The following is a 20918-nucleotide window of genomic DNA, read 5'->3' on the forward strand; positions in this document are numbered from 1 at the left end:
GTGAGCCAGTTGTCATGGCCAGGCTGGCTGAGAGTTAGGGAGGCCAGCTGTAGCACAGGAGCTGTTCCCTCTCATTTCCACTTCATTTGTCTGCCCTCCACCCACCACCCACCACCACCACCACCACCCCAGCCCCTTGCTCCCTCCATCCATCCATCTATCCCTTCTTCCTTTCTCGTCCTCCCTCTGCCAGTGGACCAGCACTCTCTCCATGCTGAGCTCCAATGTGCCCAGTCAGCTGTGGCAGAGCAAATGGCATCTCTTCGTTTCTTTACTCTCTTTCTCAAAGATCCAGAGAGTTTAAGTGCAGTCATTTGTTTGTTATTATCTGGCATATATATATATATATATATATATATAGTCATTACCAAGTTAAAGCCCTCAGATATTAAGGGCATTTAAAGCCACCCATTTATGTTTTTGTTTTTTTTTTCTTGATAAAGCACCGCTTTTCTTTGTCACTTTTGCTCTTTTGTTAAGCATATATATTTTTAGAAGTACGTAAATCAGTTTATTAATTTAGTAACAAGAGATTTAAACAAGACTTGGGGTGTGAGAAGAGGGTTTTGGTTATAAAAATGATAACTGAAGTCATGCAGGAAGTAAACAAAAGTAAAGGAAACCCAATCACTTCCAGATTTGACCCACTGTAGAGCAGAGCCAGGTCCAGACAGAGCACTCTCTCTGTTTCTTTTTCCCTCCTGCCTTCCTCTCCTTGGTATGAATCTGCCGTATCTCATTCCCCAGCGCTAATTCCAATTTAATTGCCAGTAGCCCGAAGCCTCCTCAATAGGAGTAACAAATGGTTTGATTCTGTAGACTTCATCAGACTGCATTTTAAATGCGACACAGTAACCCGGTGCGAATGCCAATGAAGCCTGGCGAGTAGCTCCTCTGTTTACTAATTATCCTTTTTCTTACTCCGAGCCACACTGCACAAGTTGTCTGATTAAATCGGATTTGTGGGGATTGGAGGGTGGGGTAGGTGGGTGCTCCAGTGGTGGTGGTGGGTGAGGAGGGGATGTCAGGGGGGGGTGGGTCGGTGAAGGTGGGAGGACATGTGGATTGGATGGCAAGCATGGTCCGTCTTTGTAAATGATCCGCAAGTCTACAACAAGAAGGGGCCGGCGGTGCAACTGTAAATCATGATAAAGGGCTTTGCCACTGTTTCTCACTTTGACATTAATTCCCAGCTTGCATCGTTTATGATCTTTACAGTCAGCATGGTGGTGAGGGGAAAAACAAACACATGGTGGTAAATATATTCTACTGACATTTTAGAATTTATATCCACTGCAGTCGTGCAGGGGAAGTTTGACATTTTTTAAGGGTCTTGAAGGTGGGTGTGGTGTGTAATTTAGATCTAAAACCTTTCAAGGGACATGTTATGTCATTTTTTTTAGAAATATTTCACAATTATTGTTTCATTGTTGAAAAAGCCTCAGTAATTTCCTGAAACAAATGGGCACTGTAGTTTTTAGCGAACACTACTATAAACAGGAGTACTAAACAGGAGTAAATAGTACATTTGTTGAAGACTATTTCCATATGTGTTCTTGAGTGTGTATGTCAGCAGGATGGTGTGCAGAATTGACTCAAAATAAACTATATTTCCATGTTAATTGTAAGGAAGGAACATGTCACCTAGTGCAACGGTGTGGCTCATTGTTTTAATCATTTTCCTACAACAATGGGGTTCTATGGCACAGAGGATTAAGATATATGAGACTTTGATACTCAGTACCCAATACTTTTTAATAAGATCATCATTTTTGGTTTTCTCTTCTTATGGGATCTCTTGATTAAAACTTAATTTTTCATAAATGCTGAAAAATATTTGACCATTAAGTCTTCCTAATAATGTTACTGTCATAAAACCCTACAGATTCTGAGTTAATGCTACAATAATTTAAGTAATAATGTGCAAATAGTAGCTCCAGTTGCTACAGTAAGGAGAGAATATGGTGAGGCTGTGATGTTGTGCAGATGAGGAAATCTGCACTGCTATAAAGACCTCTCCCTGTCAACTAAATGGCCAGTTGAGCTGCCATATGGTTGTGCTGACATTATCTCTGGGTAATTAATATGGCATCTCGCCTGGCATCTGGTGGCATTAATCTAGCTGGGAGCAGTTCATCTTACAATGTCAGCGCTGCTGCGGGCCCGACGTGAATTATCACTGCCCGATGAAACTGGGAGGCAGGGACGAAACAAAACAAAACACAGAAGGACAGGGTTTGTTGACTGTGTGGTGTTGCATTTTCTTATAGTAGAGATTGTCTTTTCTGTGATTTCTTGTTTTTTCCCTGCATGAATAATGTGATGGGTTATTTGGTTCTTCATCCTCATTCAGTAAAACTCTGAAGTCACTATTGGATTGATCATATTCAGTGTGCTAACGTAGTTTTGTTTTGATATTTTCTGTATAAAACATTCAATGTCCTGTTTTGTTGTTTAATTGCACTCATATATATATATATATATATATATATATGTATATGTATGTATATAAAAGCTGGTGTCAGTTAAATTTTATTTACTACTACTAAAGAAAATTATATCTGTGGACTAATTTGATAGTGTATTATTATTGGAGTTTACAGTTTGTATATAAAATGAATGTAATGTGCCGTTTAAAAAGAAAGGTTTGTGAGGAAGTGATTCCCAACCTTTTTAGCTCATGACCCCCTAAACAAAGTTATGTCTACCTGTGGTCTCCATGGATACGGTATGCTTACAGGTTGTGACTAGTTCAACCAATAAGCGATTTTTCTTTTTCACATTGCTTCCTCTGAGTTGACTGACTCTAAAAGCCATTGAAAGTAAGGTGAAATTATCCAGTTTTCACAGGGGAAAATCAAAGAATAGATGAAAACAGAAACATAGCCTGTTGCAACTACTTTCATTTTTATTAATAACCTCTCATTTGGCTGTCTAAAAAATTGAATAATCTAGAATTTGTACAACATTTGTTTCAGACAAATCATTGACTACTGCATGCAGATATAGAGTTCTCTCTATGTTACTGAGGCCTCATTCCTCCCTCCTCCAGTTTGATCAATAAATTGTTCTGTGGAGCTGTTTTACATGAATTAGCAGTAGGACAAATATTACACCTTATACACAAACAAACATATGTCTCATGTTAGAGGCCAGGCCACTGTATTCATGTTTCTGCGTTTTGAAGCACGTAAGAGGAACCAGACTGGAAATGTGAGCTGAGAACAGAGACTGTTAGTGAGCGCTGTGCACAGTTGGATAACAGGATACTCTGAATGAAAGGCTATGCATGGTGAACATTAGCCCACAGGTGATACGATTCTGAAACTCTGTGTCCTCTCCTGCTCTCCTAAAAAGTCATGAGTCAAGCATGCAAATAGAAGCTCTATACTCCAAAGCTGAGGAAATAGTCTCCCGAAAGTGAAAGCTGTTGGCTTGGAAATTTCAGGAGGTAGAACTTCAGGGCCTGAAATAGTCATAAAAGTAATCCTAACTTGATTCCCCAAACCAAGATTGTTTACTTTCCTAAATCTAACCATTCGCTTCAGTTTGCATGTGACAAAGAGGAGATAATTTGCCCAGGTTGTGTGGAGTGATGTAATTTGGATGCAATGCATATTATGCAAGCCACTTTAACAGTATGCTTATTTCCAGTGTTGGCACTGGCAGTCCCCATGTTTCTCTAGCTTTCCTGCACAGTCAATTCAAATGCGCACAAGTTGTTTAGAATTAAATAAAAAGCTCTAAAAATAGCATTTTTGATGCCCTTAGCATAGTTAAAAAGCTGACCATTTTTCTCTCCACAATTAAAAATAAATTGGTTTTCTAGATCGTTCGGCTGAAGCAACCATTGGAACATATGTCTTACAGTATGTTTTGATGGTTACGAATGCAGTGAGAATAAGTGTTGGGAAATCTTGGTTGTTGTTTTGATCATAGTATAATAAGGCAATCAATGATGCCATGGAAAGCAAGAAATAACACTTAAAGTCTTAAAACTTTAGCTTTATAATTTCACTATCTAGTAATCAGTCAGAGAAATTAGTTCCCATAACAGCACAGGATATTTTTAGTGTTATCTTGGGAAGACATTATTTAAAATGAATCCTTTACGTCTGTCTGAAACTTTGCTCTGCGTTATACTTGGCGTTGAGAACAAATATGACCATTGGACACAACAATTTGTTGTCATCTAGCGTGTCATAGTGAACAGCTCACTAGACCCGAACAAAAACATTAGTATGTCCAAATTTGTTTGGGTCGTCTCTCGCCTAGTTTGACATCTATGTTGCTCTGTGAATCCATGGTTATTGACATTCTTGTTCCTGGAAGTCTACCTGTTGCTCCTCCTGGCATAGTGACCATCTGGTAAAATGTCATGTTGTCGTCAAACATTCTTAACTTACTGAACCCTGATTTACCTCTAATTTACCTTTTAATTTGCCCTTAGCTCACTTTAAAGATGCATTTTCTACACTGTATGATAGTGTCACTCTATTCAGTGTTTGTTTTTTTGAAAGCAGTTTTTTTGGTCATGATCAGGGGGCATGTGCACTTGTGTGTAAGATGTTGGTGTTTGTGGGGTTTGAGGAGTACCTTTAGGTAAAACTCTACAGTGATTGGACTGTTAGCTTCCCTGCAGTGTTACAGACAGTAACAGTTGCCCACAGGGGGCCTGCTGGCCAAAGATATGCCAGATATGATGACTTTAGTGTGAAATCCTGTGTTTGGTACGTACCCTAACATTTCATTGGGGACCTTTTTCAAATCCATGCAAGAGTAAATTACAGAAGACATTCATTTGTTTGTTCATGACAAGATGCATTTCTCAGGTGACGCCCCTTGGAGGCGGAGGTAAAAAGGTGCTCGGCGACCTTTTCAGAACGGCTGTGACCTGATGTGTGATGAAGCCTGATTGCAGATGAGAGTAACAACAAACATTTCTAGTCTAGACAAAGCTAAAGAGCAGCAGGAACGTCACCTCTGCTTTCGTTTCTTACACCTTTCTCTGTTGACACTGGCAGAACTGTTGTGACTGGTGTTTGTGGTGACTGGCAGCACCTGGTTTGGTGGAGGTTGTTGTGACTGATTGTTGAAGCCCTTGTTTGCTGGTGTAAAGCAAAAATAGTCCAAGGGAAGAAGGGAAGAAACATTTGTGCACACGTACAGCTTTATGACCTAATCTTTTACTGATCATAAATGGTGGCCATTGTTCTTCTTCACACCTTTTGTCAGGGCTCTTCCTCTGTTCTCTTTTAGCAATGAGGTTTCTATTTTCACTCTGTGATGCACTTTTTCTCAACACCAAATGAAAGACATGATGTATTTCATTCAAAAAGTCATAGTTTTGGACATTGAAGTGCTATCTGTTACAGGGATCACTTTGCTATTAGAGAGGTCACCTTTGTTAAACTACTGTTTCCAGGTCAGAAATGAACACTCATGCTCAAGATGAATCATATTTATGAGAGGTGAAACTGAGAAGTCAGATTTATAAGCCACACTTGAAGGTAGCATCCCACAAAGCCATCATAAATCATGTTGTAGTGACTTTCGGTTCATGTTTCTGTTATTAGAGCTCAAACTGACATACCTACAATTAATGTAGGTGTTTTAGGATACAGAAGCCTACATTTAGTATCTATTTTGCCCTCTCTATAGATAAACCATAGCTTATTATAGATTGCAATTGACAAGAGCAAGCAGTAACGGAGGTTGAGGGCTGTGGTAATGGCCTGTGATTGAACACCTTGTGCTGAGGTCCCGCTGCTCTCTGCCTCATTAACTCTGGCAGGTCCTCTGTTCAGCACACTGCATTGCAGGCCACAGTCAGGACACATTTAACTGTCTCGACTACAGTCCAAGAAACACAAGTGTTCAGGATGGATTTGGAGCAGGATTGTAAGGACTGTGATGCTCATCTTGAAACATGCTGTTGAGTTGTTAAAGTCAAACATTACAGCTTCCCATTAAGCTTCTGAGATGCTGTGCTGCGTGCACAAAACACTTGACAGTCAGAGTGAAAAAGTTGGTTTTCACATGTACGACAAGGAGCTTTTTCAGAGGTTTCAACTAAGGTTTTCAGAGTTTTCTGAAAGTTAGGAGCATATATTGTAGAAAAAAAGCATGTAGAATCTGTGAGTGACAACACCTTTATATCTCTGAGGGATGTATTGAAGCTTGCAATTTGGTTTTACTGCTCACCTTCTTGTGACTTAGTTGACCAAAATCACAGAGTCCAAATTCAGTGAACTTTAGTCACTTCTCTTTAAGCCTTGGTATCCTCTTAATGGAGCGATGATTCTCAAAATGATCATGAAGTCACACAGTAAAGAGAGTAAAATTACCTATTGAGACCCCTATTTGCTTTTAATTAAGTTTGAGGCCATCAATTAAGATCTTTTAAGGCTTCCTCAGTCTATTTTTTTAGAGCTGGTGTCTGGGTTGGTGCTTGCTTACCCTGCTGCGCATCAGAATCAGTAAAAGAGCCTACCTCTACCTTTAAGCCATTTCTCTGCTCTGTACCCATCCGGCCACTGTCACCTCCCATCTGGGAGTATTCCTCTCCATTACCGGCCCCCATCCATCCCCCACTTAAATAACAGCAGCCCTGCCACTCCAGGCCCATTAAGATACTGCCGGCACTGCAGTGGCCACACACACAAACAGCCACAAACTGCCTGAGCCTTTATAAATAGATGGCGGGAGAAGGAGAAAGAGGTTGGTTAGAAGAGGTAAATTATTCCAAAACAGCCAAACAGAACTGAGACTAAGAACCCCCCACCACTCTGGCTCCTCTAGCTCCTCAGTTCAGGTGTCACTTTGGGCTGACTCAATTTTACACTGTAATGGACCTTCTGGGTCGACTACTTTTCTCCCACCTTTCCTTCCTTTTTTATCTTTCCATTGCTCTCTTTACCTATCAGCAGCCGACAACACCTTTAGTCATGTTCCTGCAACACACACACATTATTGCCTGAACCGACTCTATAGTGTGTAGCACTTAATTTTTTGTCTAACACTAAGCGGGGTTTGCACTACAAACTGAGCACACAAGAAAGGGGGAGATGATAGCGAGTTGCAAGTAGTTTGCCCACATTGACTGTTTAAAAGCATGGATGTAACATCTTGGATGTCATAGTTTTATGAAAAGATTTTTCAATGCCTGGATTTGCATTTGCTATCTTTGGCAGTGGCTGGTGCTGGAAAATCCAAATTCACGGTACACAAACAGATCTTGTCTGCTGCAGGTCTGGCGCTTGCAGTCTTGTTTGTTTTAAGCGTACTCTACTTAAACATACTTTTTTTTGTATATTGCTCCTATACCTGTGCACAATGTAGTTTATTAGACAACATGTGTCCATGCATAAATAGCTTTTCAAAGCTCACCATGTACAAGCTGGATCCTAAATGTCATTAGTCTTTGCGTATTATCACCTTTGTTCTTTACATATAAATGTCTCTGTGTCTCACATTGACTGTTTTCTCTATGTGTTACTCTCTTACCTGTTTCGTGTTGCTTTGAAAACACACCTATAAAAGCAGTGAATGTCAGACTTCTTTTAAAGTTGACACATACTTGCTGCACACATATCATACGTCATTCAACTTAATTTGACTCACCGCTGTAACTTCCCTGACTTCAAAGTAAAAGTTTTTTTTCATGTGGTGCTCCTGCTTTTTGTTCACTAGCTCTGTGTGTGTGTCGGTATCTGGGTTTCATATTTCCAACATGTCCACGCCTTTGCCTAGACCTTAGGTCAGAGGTCTGATAACCTTTTACATTCCACACCTAGTTTCCTCTAATTCTCCATCTTTGGCTAAAGTCTCACTCAATTCCCTCTCTACTCCTCTCCCACCGTCTCTGTGACTTATTCTGAATCCAGACCACTCCGGCCATTTTCATTTTCTACATCTCTGAACAACAACAATAATGGCGTGTTACTTTGCCTCTTTAATGTGACCATGAATTATTTGGTTTTAAGTGGCCTGGAGGAAGAACTCCTCTGCTTATATTAGTCCACAGACAGAGCCAAACCTAAGATACACAATAAACTAAGAAAGAGGGAGTGAAGCAGAGTGATTATAGAAGTGAATAGGAGGCATGCTTGTCAATCAAAACCACTTAAGTCCCTGGAGTCCTAGAGGGATTCCAGAAGCAATCGACCCCAGTCAGTAGCCTCTTCATTGATAAAAGCAGAGAGGAGGAGAAGAGCAAGGGAAATACAACACAGGAGAAAACTAGATTAGCACTAGTTAGATCCGTGCACTAGTAAAATGTTGTACTAGTTTGCATTTACGCTAACAATTTGACTAACCTTATTGCTGACAGATCTTAAGGAAGTAGTCACTTTAAATTGGTTAAAAAATTACAACTAAAGTTGAAGGAATAATTTGGAACATTTTCAAATTAAGGTCTTTTTCTCTTGACTTACATACTCAATAACAATTGAACCTACTTAACATCCAATTGGTTACTGTACTACACAGAATGGTTTTACATTTCCGTGTTTAAACAAAGTGTTCCTGCACGACTTTGGCAAAAGTTCAGTGTTACAAAAGAAGTGATGCTTTTTACACTCCCAGTTTACTTCCTCTACTGAAACAGGGAAGAACTTGGTACTTAGCATGTGCAATGACATGCGCTCTATACCTGTCATAGCTGACAGGTATATAGCGCCACCTACTGAAACTGAATCTTCAAAGTCGTCAAAGAAAATCTAAGGTAAGAGAAGAGTGAATATGTTGAAGACTCATGAACATTTTGTCAAAGATACTTAACATGCAAACATCACACTAATGTATGGAAGCTCACCAATGTGATGAAAAAATATCCTGTAAATCATTATAATTAGAAACATTCTCAAAGTATCTCTAGATATCTTTAGTATCTCAAAATAAGGAGAGGTTTTCTAAAAATTATGACTTACTATCTCAAAATAATGACTTAATATCTCAAAACTAACAAGTGGTATGTAAGCCCATTTCCACCAAGTGAATAGGTCACCAACATTTTAGGAATCATCCTCACCTGTAGGGCTGCCAGATTAGTAACTCAGGCTTTCAGTCAACAAGGATTTAATGAAAAGTTCTACACTCTTGCAGACACACCTACGTTCTCTCCTGTACAACAGAAAATGAAACATGGAGACGAAAAATAAAATCAGCAAGGGAAGCTTTGTCAATATTTATTTCGCTTCCCTATATGCGCCAAAATTAGATCCCCCACCCCCCTTTGGTTCTGTACATTGCCTTCCTCTACTACAAACTAGATCTCCTATCTTTACCTGCTATCCAGCAGCTCTTCTCTATCCTTCCTCCTATCATCACCCTCCAGCAGTGCATCCTCCCTCCATTCCCGTTCTATAGCGTGCAGAGCAGCCGAGACAGTGATTGATCTGGCGTGGAGGCTGTCGTGGGCCCTCCTCCTCCTCCAGTGGTTATGAACATGAGGCGGGCTGCTCTTCATAGATTTTTAAATTAGTGTCAGCTTTGCCCCAAAGATGTGTTATTGACTGATGAAATAGAAACTGAGCTCCAAACACTCAGTCCTTCCCCAGAGTTTTCCCCAGCCTGGTAATTGAAAAAGTGTGAAGGGAGTGTGTTCAAGGGAGCGTGCAACTGTGTGTGTTTGTTCTTCTGTTTGTGATTTTATGTCTTTGTGTTCTTGCAACTGTGTGCTCTTTATCTCTGCTGGAGAAAAATGCACAGTGCTCGCTAGAGTCAAGATTCGATTGAAGTATTGCACAGGAGATCTTTATCTTTATACTCCCCTACCCTGAAACATGAGTATTGTGTGCGCCTTTAATCCTATAAATACAGTATGCTTTAGGTACGCCTATGAAGGCGCAGTTAATAAACTGTAATATGTCTGAGCCCACGACACCACACCTGAGTTGTTGCCTACCCTGTGTCTTCATGATTTGTTTGAGCAAAGCTGGCATTGGTTGTCTACAATGAAGTGCTGTGGGGAAAGGTGACACCCCTGTTTTTAAAGCAAAACACAAAGTTTTGTAACAACATAGGTCTGTTCTTTGTAATTCTGGCCATCTATCCTATCAGTAAAAACAAAACTGTAATCACATTACATTTAGCTGACGCTTTTATCCAAAGTGACTTACATTTCGCACGCCTCTGGATCAACTAGGAGTTAAGTGTCTTGATCAGGGACACATGTCATGACATGTCACAGGGGGGAATTGAACCCGGGTCTCTCACACCAAAGGCATGTGTCTTAGCCATCCTCATACTCACCATGTTAATTGTTGAGATCTGGGAACAGAGAGACGTCACTAAAAAGACGGGAGGCAGGCCAAAAAACATGATATTGTGAAAATAAGAGCCAAGTTGGAAGAAATCAGTTGCCATTGATAAATGAAATGAAATCATGTTTCACAGCTCTCTTCACTAACTCCCCTGTTGTGTCTTTTGCTCTGCAGGGTCAGACATGGCCATCTTCTGTCTGCTTTGTGGGAAGCGTTTCCAGACCCAGACGGCACTGCAGCAGCACATGGAAGTCCACGCCGGCGTTCGCAGCTACATTTGCAGTGAATGCAACCGGACTTTCCCCAGCCATACTGCACTCAAACGTCACCTACGCTCACACACAGGTCAGTGGAACACTCAACATCGTCGCTATTAAGTTCATCGATGATATAAATGGAACCATTGGTGTGTACTCCATAGTGTATTATCCATCTATTAATTTTCAGCACCTTCTCTAGGTCCGGGTTATGGTTGTGTAACCCAGTCCTTGAAACGTACCTAGGTCAAGTGCTGTGCATATATCTCTCCATAGTGTGCTAAGGAAGTGCTTACAGTTGCAAACTAAGTACCGTAGGCCTTATCTTACTCTCCACAGCCACAGTCTCTGGCTCATTTTGGGGATTCCCTCGGCCAGATGGGATATGTAATCCCTCTGGTGTATTGAGGGTCAGCCTTAGAGTCAGCTCCCCTTTTAATTAAAAATCTTTGTACATGTAAACCTTTGGGATCATAATCACATGTCTAAATCACCACATCTACCTCTATTTGACAGGAGGTAGTTCTTATTTTGCACTTCTTGTGAAGTGTGAGCTTCTCCCTCTGCCACTCATATCCACACTCAAGTGGCAGTCACTGTCCACAGCTTAGACCATAGGATTGATTTACACATCAAGAGCCTTACCTTCAAGCTCAGCTCCCTCAAAGCCATGATAATCTGATAAAATGATTAGTTATTACCTCACTGTCTATTAAAAATTGACTATGTTTTGGATAACTAATAAGAATAACTAGAATGATGACCAGTCCTAATCAGACCCAGGTTATAAAAACTTCCTTTAAATTTATCTACTGATAATTCCTTCCTCCTGGTCCAACCCATTTTTCACAGTGCCTCAGGTGTACCAGTGCAATGCTACTGTAGCATCTCTGGTCAGGAAATTACTCATCTCTGTTGGTCATGCTCAAATAAGGATTTGCACTGAACTTGCATCACCATGTGTGTCTGCCTCTTTATTGTCAAAAGCAAAACTTGAATTTATTCTGTTTCTACCAAACACTTAATAGAGCAGAGCTGACAGCGCAGAAAGGATTCATATTGACATCAAGGATTTGTCCTAAAGTAATATTATGTTAAGTGTTAATTCACAGGGATCAGTGTCATTTTAAAGATTATATATCAGACATTTTAATCATTGGAACCATTAGAAAATTTAAAATTGTTTGAACATTAATATCTGAGTGGAGCAGTATTTGCTCTGTTATGGTGTAGAAGGGTTTTTTGTATCATTTTCAGGGTTTGGGGTATATGGGAATATGCTCTACTCAATCAACTTACATGAGAAAGGCCTTAAGGTGTGACGGCCTTTTATTACCTGATAATGAGGTCATGTGTTAAAGAGGGTCCCTTTGTCAAAATCCTGTTTAAATACCTCAATTATTTCAGGTGACATTGTGTTTACATGATGCATATTGCTAAATGTATTTGTGTTTAATGGGGCCCAGATGCACATTTTTGACTCAGGGCCTTTGTTGCAGGTAATTCCAACCATACCCAATAGTGCCTCCAAAAATCTTGTACCAGTAGTTGCACTTTGTTAATTTAACAGCTTAAATATGTTTATTACATGTGAAATGCTTAACATGTTAATCAAACATGGAATACCACTTTACACTTAAAATCAAAAATCACATACGGGCACATTCTTTCCATTTTTTTTTTCACAAATATGCATTGCAAATCTCCGGAAAAAGAAAGATTTTTTTCTCAGATCATCATACAGTACATTACCACTACCTACCCTGGTGTATTAGGGTAACAGAATAGCTAACCTTGAAAAATGTGATCTGTGTACACCCATAGTGGGGAAAAAAAACTCAAAAAACCCATTGGACAAATATAGCTTACAGTATAATGCAAAGTAAAAAAACATTTTTATTTTAGGAAATGGGACTGAATTATGTTATCCCTACCCAGCTACATTAATACTTTAGCCATGCATAAAACTGATAAATTCAGGTCAACGCAAAATAAATTCTGCAGCAGTCAGACGAAGCGAATTTACAGTGACAATTTTTTGTTGTTGTTTTTTCTTCAGTCCACTAGTAATTCTCTCTCTGCAAGCTCTCTACTGAGGCGAGGCCAGGATACTAATACATTGTTGCGAGGGTGCAGAGGTAGCTTGATGGATGCGGCTATTCAGAGTGGGGAAAAAAAACGTAACCATGACAGAATATGAACACATGGAAATGAATCCCATTTCACCGGCGAGGGATGGATGCCCCCCCACCACCCCCTCTCACCCAGCAGCCTGTCTGCGACCTTAAATAACAGTCTCACTGTCAGAGCCGATTTAGCTCACCAGCTCACGGATAAATATTTGAAACGAAAGGCAGTGAGATGAGAGCAGTCAGCCCTATTTACAAGTCAGGCGAATACACCATTAGTGTGTGATGGTGGTAGGGGCTGGGGGGGATTGGGGTAGTGGGTGGACGGTGCTGCTTGAGCCGCCTGTACAGTAGCGAAGCACACATCTGCTCTGTCTACAAGACATTGGAGAGGACACAAGAAGCGTCTCTGATCCACCTGCCCACCCGAGCGACGCAAATGTCACCTCAGCTCGTCTCTGGAGCTGCAGATGAGACTTTGCTGCCTCATACCACTTTGAACCTCATCCCACTGTGGGCGTGTGTTAAATCACAATGAGCCAGCCGTGAAAGCAATCGTTTAAATATGATGTGGAGCCTTTTGTTAGGGGATTATAAAGTCAGCAACTCACACAGCCATCATGGGCGCCAGAAATAGGTCCTAATTTACCCTCCAAAAAAAAAAAAGTAGGCATGGTGTTCCTCTACATTTACACTTTGATGTTAATAATCTCATTCACACTTTGCTGGGTAACAAGGCAAAAATAGTGTTTAAAAACAGACAGATGTAGACAGCATATATACCTCAGAGAATCAACCTAAGAAGTTTACCTACATGAAGCCTTGTTTATGCAAAGACACATGTGCACAGCCCTCATCTAACATAGTCCATCCAATGTGGACATATGCCTATATTCATCTAACACGTTTTTGGTATAGTCCTACATGCACCTTAACTTATCAGTTTCCACTATGCATCCTACATGCAACAAAGTCCAAATCACAAAGGTGTAGGATTGGTTTGAGACATGGAGAGGACATGATAAAATTGGAGACTCTTCAACCAAAACAATATTGTGTTTGGAGTATAATGGAAATGGTACTTCCATGTTAATTGCTATTAACATTAATTATTTTCAAATAATATATCTGCATCTTTACCAAAGAGTACTACAGTCCTTTATTGTCTTTTATTGATGTTCAGTTACTGTGTTGTTTTAGGAGAATACGAGCTATATGTTTTCAACCTGCATACAGACCCAACAAGCACCTCCACTCAGGGCTACATGAATGTAGCCTGAGAGGAGGATCCCAGGGCAACAGACAACCCACAAATTTCTGCTGCTCATAAAGCTTTTATCACTTTGAATGAACGGTTGCAATTAAAGCCAACTCAGATGAGTCTATCAACATTTTTATCAATCACACACTTCTCTCATCTGAATCATGAATGACACCTGGACAGTTAAAGGACACCTTTCAGAGAGATTTAAGTGAGTATAAAAAAAACCACTATAACAATCAACCGATGGAAACCTTATCTTTATGTTATTAGCGGCCAGTTAGCATAATGCAAAAGCCAGGTTCTAATGGGAACCAGCAGTTTGCCCTTTTATAGTTTAAATTCTGAACTGTATTGCGTGACACCTTTCTAGAACAGTCCCTCCTTATTCCCAAGCCATCCATACAATGCCAAAAATCTTCTTCATCTTTTGATGATGTATATTGATAAATGTCACAATCATACACACAGAAAATTTTATGACTAGATCTCAACCTAATATTGTCTATTAATTGCTAAGCAAATATTTTTGATAGAAGAGGAAGGTGACTAAGACATGTTCTTATTTGTCATTTCCTCTATATTAATAATGACTCATCACACTTTTCCCAATTTATTTTTATGTGAGTCAAGTACAGGCTTTGCGACAAATGTTCAGCTCTGAATGTTTATTTTTCTCTGAATGCTTCCCACAGATATATCTCTCTTTTCCTGGGGATACCAGGACTTCTCACTGTAGTTTTTGTTTCATATTTATAGATTGTGTTTTATATTTTTATATATATATATATATCATTATTTATTTCTCTTAGCCACACTGTCTTCATTAAACATATCTTTTTACCTCTTGCCAGTTTTAATACAGTATGTGTGAGTGGTCATATATACAACTATAGAGTTCATGACCATCTTCTTTTTGTCTGAGCCATGGCAGTGTTTTTCTACAATGTTTAGTTGTAACATTAATGTGATCTTATACATCCAATGCTCCACCTGTTGACTGTTGCTCTGCATTCAGGTTTTTGTTATGGAGGCCTGGATGTCGGATTAAGCCACTTGTTGAACCATGTGCAAAGTTTGTGTTTACAGATGTTGATTCACAGTAATTGTAAAAAATATTTTGCCACTCAGCTGGACTTTAGGCAGTTATTGTAACAGTGGAGCTGATCCAGATATTGTACCGTAATAATGGTATTATCAAGGTCAGAGTATTTAGGTACGACAGTTTTATGGAATCATTAATGAGTTTTGTCGCCGTAATGAAGCATCTATTTAATACAGTACAACATATAGACACACAAGCACAAACACAAAAAGTTGGAGTCAATTTTGGTGAAAATTTCACATAACTACCAAGAAAAAACTATAGTCCCAGTATTCAACCATAGTTTTAATGGACAGAGTATGTCAGTTCATCCACCATAGAAAGCTTTCTAGCTTGGTTATTGGTTGAATCACCAATTTGTTGTATCAACTGACAACAGAAAGCAGCAAAAAGCACTTTTATGGACATTCATTACGTGTGCTTCATTTTACCTGTCTGCTGGCTTATCTTTTGAAAGCAGCCTTGCTGGTGCGAGCTCTGACACTGGATCACCATTTAGGACGGGGAAGAAAAAAACTGATTTAATGGTGTTTATTTCAGCATCTTAATCATGTCATCTCCCCTTCTCTCCCTCACCGTGCCTTTCTTCTCATTTTCCTCCGTCTACCTGCAGTTCCATCACCTTCTCTTAACATGCCAGGATATAAGACTTAGCTCCGTGTGCCACTTTATTTTGTTTATATATCTTCATTGAATGTATGCACACTACAGTATAGGTTCAAGCGATTACACACAAATACACAATGTGGGCCTATAACGGTGGCAGACATGGCAGCTGTGTTATTCCCTTTCCCTAACACCACACACACACTCTCTCTTTACAGACCAGGCCTTCATTAATATTCCGTTGTTGTGCACTGTCTGTGTGTAAGTGTCTTTGTGTGTGTTTTTTTTAAACCCAGAGCCAATTTGCTGTCTGCTGTGGCGGGGTGTTTTGTGTTCGCAGCTGTATTTGATAGTGCTACAGCCAGAGAGAGAGACAGGGAGAGGGGGAGAGAGAGGGAGAGAGAGAGAGCACTGAATTGAATTTAGAGAGAGAGAGAATGAGCCAGTTCTGGTCCTGGCAGTGATGGAGCCCGGTGATTTACAGCCTCTTACCGTATATAATGAACACGCTCTGGGTGCCCATGGGCACAGCCACCCTCAGCAGGCCTTTGGGGTGTCAAAGGAGGTGATAGGGGGAGGAGGTTTAAATGTAGAGGTGGTGGTGAATGGGGTGGGGGGGGTTGGAGACGCAGGTGGTGATGCTCGGGGGCACCCAAGGGTCCACTCACCATGCTGCGGTTCCACCTCACTGTTCTGAGTCCTCATCTGTGGCCTCCCTGCCATGTGGTCACACCAGAGAGAAAGAAAAGAGATAGGAGGGAAGGAAAGCCAGAATGGATGGAAGAAAGAAAAAGATGAGAGAAGGACAGAAGGAGAGAGGAAGTAATAGTGGCAGATTTGGGATGGACAGAGGACATGTCCCCATTATTCTCTAGCCCCCGTGAGAATATCCTGACAAAATGAAGTTCTGTCTGGCCCTTTACATCCTCACAATGTGATTATAGAATTGTGTCTCATTTATTTAAAGCTCTGCAGTGCAGCTTTGCACTTTGGCGTCCCCGAGTGGCTACAGAAGATAGCATGCATGATATGCATCCCAAGCACAAACAGGATGCTGGAGCTGTACAGCAACCAGTTTTGTACCACACTGGTCTTTTATGCTTCAGCTGAGACCAGGCATGCTGGCATCTGCACTCTGTTTTACTGTATGGATATACACTATCTGTTCCCAATCAGAAATGGAAAATGAGTACATTTTGTGTTGTTTATTCTAATTTGTATTTAATCAAGCAGTAGTGGAAAGTGGTTGAGCTGGAATGACAAAGACACTGTTACTCGAAGACAGCAACTACAGCATATAGTTTTTCTGGGTAACAGTGTGCTAACAAATTAGCATGGTTTTGTTAGTTTGGTATGACTTGGGTTTTTTTTGTTTTGTTTTTGGGGGTGAACAGTCTTTGAGATATTTTATCTAAATACTTAATAATTTAAAAATGTCTCTTCCTCCTACTTCAGACAACTACCGAAGCTGAGACAAGTGAGTTGAAGTGGGTTGAACTTCCATGTGATTATCGAATGGCTTCCTACATTTACCAATATTTTTATTTTCAAGAGGATTACGAGCAATTCAAAAAAAGTGAAATATTGCCCACATCAAGTCTTTAGAAAATCTGTAATTTTGTTGTAAATGTTCCAATGCATAAACATGCATATTCTTTTAAGTAAAAAAGAAAGACGGCAAACTCCTACTTATTGAAGATTTTTGATGATGTTCGCTGACAGCAGACGTTAGCACAGCAACAGGATATTAAGCGTAAATAACCCTCTATAGGCCCCCTCTGAACATTAGCATCCCACTCGCTGGTCTGATCAGAGGCCCTAATTAAAGGCAGGTGAATCTGAGCTCAATTATTATTCTTGTAGCGTCGTACGAGCCCACCAAGCTCCGTGATGGATTGTGATCTCTGCTGTGGTTGAAACGCTAGAAAGAGCACAATGTCTTACAGCAGGAGCCACTGATAACTTCACGCAGACAAATAAAGACTGTCACTTTTATTGATTTTTAACCCAGCCCCCACCACCGCCGCCATATACACCCACATCCCTTGCTCCATCGCTGTCTCAGTTTTATCCCTCCCCCGCACACCTCCATCACCATCAAAGCTTCCCTTTAATGGGAAGGCCTCCAACATCACAAGGCATCGAAAACATTTTCTTCCATGAAAGTATAGCGCACCCAAAATGTGATCCGCATTTAAAGGGTATTTCCACCTCTCATCCCTCCTCCATCCGTCTTTCTGTCTCTCCTCCTAAATAAATCAAACAAACACATACATTCTGTATATACAGACAAAAAATCTTAAATAAAATATGCAGAACGGAAGTGAAATTGTCTCTTAACAGCGGGCAGCTGCAGCAGCACATAACGAGAAATGCAATTTATTCCCTGGCACGTTGCTGCTCGGACAGGCAGATAATGAAAGGCATAGGTCATTGACGGTGACTTAAACCTGCAGTGGTGAAGTGAAATACATTAATAAATATCCACAACGTTACTTGGCTGGGGGGGGGGAATGACGCAAGGAGTAGCTCCTCATCAAACACCGGAATACAATTAGTCGTTGGACTGCTGGTAAGAGCCTCCTGCAAATCATAATATCTCTGATCACTGACATCTGAATATCCATTACAGCTGCCCTGTGGGGACCTGTGCTCTGGCAGCCTGAGGAAAAGAATGTGATGCCTGTTGTCATTTTCATTTCTGAAAGTATACATACTGTACATCCACTGCCCGCATGGTTTCCCGAAATAGGGCTAATGTCTCAGAATGGAAAAATGGTGCTCCGTAGATACAAAGTGAGAATACATTTACCCAGTGTGAAAGGATTAGACAGAGGAGCCATGAATAGAAACAGACAGTATGCAGACAGTCAAGTAATACATTGAAAGTAAAGATAAAACTGAAGATATAACAGTTGAAATTTAATAGACATTTAAGTCTATCTGAAAGAGAGAGACAAATAAGGCAGTATATTAAAAACTTATATGTCCATAAATATATCAGTCAGGTTATCCATTAATGCACTGTGAGACTGGGACTACATGTTCAATAATACATCTCATGAACCAGTCAAGAGCCATGACAGGCTACAATTATTTAAGCCTATACACAAAGCATACAAACATTGCAAGTGATGTGTAGAGAAAGACAAAAGATCTGTTACATTTGTTTTCTGGTATTGAAGTGGGTATCCATTATACCATAAATGCCTATTGTTCTGGCATTGTGCATAAACCCACCAGAAAAATCAGGCTCCCTTTAGGTATGACAACACATACATCCGATACATCCATTGTCAGACTGCTGGTGAGAGCCAACCACTAAAAATGAAGATTCTTGTTTATCACAATAATTTTATTTAGTTTTAATAATATTTAGATTTATTTGTGTGTGTAAGTGTAAGCAAAGCTTCATGTTTCTAGCCCTCATTGTCAGACTGCTGGTGACTAACTTTCACAACAAACGTTTGTCTGCATACGAAGTAAACTTTGCTTCTTTTTCTCCACATTTCAGCAGGGGACCACCCATTTGAGTGTGAGTTCTGCGGGAGCTGCTTCCGAGATGAGAGTACACTGAAGGGCCACAAACGCATCCACACCGGAGAGAAGCCCTATGAATGTAACGGCTGTGGGAAGAAGTTCAGCCTCAAGCACCAGCTGGAAACCCACTACCGTGTGCACACAGGTACTGCGATCAAAAGTCCAATTGACAAAGAAGATGATTAAAGAGAAAAACACTGCGTTTGTTGATAATCAAAGGATTGGGAACTGCTATTTCTTGATTTTCTTGTGCAACATCTCAAGCTGACAATGTGTTGCCAGATATGGTCTGTGAGCAGAAGTTTTGGCTTTGGTCTCTGTGCAGGCACGATGGTATCAAATCTTGCAATCTCATGATGACTGTGACTTTTATTTATGTATACAGATTAAGCAACCAAGATGCAACATGTTAGCATGAGCAATAACTAGTGGTAGTATTTTTTAACTTTGGATAGAACCAGGGTTATTCCTGGGACCTTTAAAAAATGTTTTGTGTTTAAAAGACACATTAACCATTATATACAGTAATTATATTACTGTTATAGAGCACATTATACTATTGTATTATAGTAATTTTTTTTACTCTCAAATACTGATATTGTTGTCCACCTAATAATGCGTCGGTCTGGCTCTGTTAAAGAGTATCATGAACACTTTCTCTTAATTTAATGAGTGCAACATCACATATCTCATTGCCCCTCATAATAATACAAGATGCTATTGCACACCTCTATGCTTTTAGTGCCTGTTAAAGGAATCCAAGTTGCAAGGCATAGACCAGATGAATATCTTTGTTGCTGTGATACAGTAGATGGATGTCTCAGAAGACTTGTATTGATCCTAGTATATTTAGAGCTCCATAAAGATGTTGACACAGTGATAAGCTGGCTGCCCTGGAGAATGAGTGCACGCTATGTGCCAGACTGCGTGAGGATACCACAAGTGCTCACCAGGATGGCACACAGCCAAGGCTGTATGCTTCCTCACCATCTATTTTTTCCTAACACACACTCACAGCAGCACCCTCCCATCTCCCATTCAATAAGCCAGCTGTTAAGCCACACTATCAAGGCAGCCTGTCCAATAATTGGCTCCCCTCCGTCCACCCTTTCCCCTTTTGTGTGAGGGAGGGGGCTTTGCGTTAAGCTGGAGAGCAACAGCAGATAACAAGAGCAAGTGACAAGCTCACAGTCAAAGGCCACCTCGCACAAAAGGGAGCTGCTTGATGAATCATCGACACTGGCAACCTAACCCCCCATCCCACCCCCTTCTCTTCACACATCCCAAATGCCAATGGTGGATCAATACCTGGGCCCCATTTGCAATTCATTATTAGCTGGTTATTTGAGGCAACCGTGTTTACAGTCTGGTTATCAATATCAACAGAATGCAGGTGTCCACACTGCTGCAGCGTAACACATGACAATCTGCAACACTGTATTTATGCTTATTGGCTAAATGGCACCCTAATTCAGCCCTGACGGAGGTCAAGGTTAACCAGGGCTCGCAAAGATCAGACAGGCCGAGCAGTGGAGGCATGAGGCCTCCCATTTTGCCAGCACACATGTGTGAGGCTCCAGCTGAAAGGTGACAGCAAGCGCTGGGCCAGATCACTTCCGACAGCTCATTTCAAATGCCATTGGTAAAGGTCAGCATTTACATGTCTAATTTGCGTCTGCCGGCTTGAGCGCTGGTGGATTATTCCCTGCCATCACTCAAATCATTAGCACATTTAGGATGGCTGCTGTTGCTGAA

General features: G+C 40.6%; 1 protein-coding gene across 4 annotated transcripts in view; it reads left to right on the forward strand.

Annotated features, from left to right (window-relative positions):
• The window catches only part of zbtb16a (zinc finger and BTB domain containing 16a), a 140138-nt gene that overhangs the window by 110951 nt on the left and 8269 nt on the right, over positions 1–20918 (forward strand). For 3 of the 4 annotated variants that reach the window (XM_046039263.1, XM_046039265.1, XM_046039264.1), the window contains exons 5-6: positions 10440–10610; positions 19138–19308. In XM_046039263.1, the coding sequence (XP_045895219.1) occupies positions 10440–10610; positions 19138–19308 (342 nt within the window). The remainder of the gene's footprint in view (positions 1–10439; positions 10611–19137; positions 19309–20918) is intronic. The other variant, XM_046039266.1, reaches the window with a different exon arrangement.

The sequence above is a fragment of the Micropterus dolomieu genome, linkage group LG23, assembly GCF_021292245.1.
Source record: "Micropterus dolomieu isolate WLL.071019.BEF.003 ecotype Adirondacks linkage group LG23, ASM2129224v1, whole genome shotgun sequence".
NCBI lineage: Eukaryota > Metazoa > Chordata > Actinopteri > Centrarchiformes > Centrarchidae > Micropterus > Micropterus dolomieu.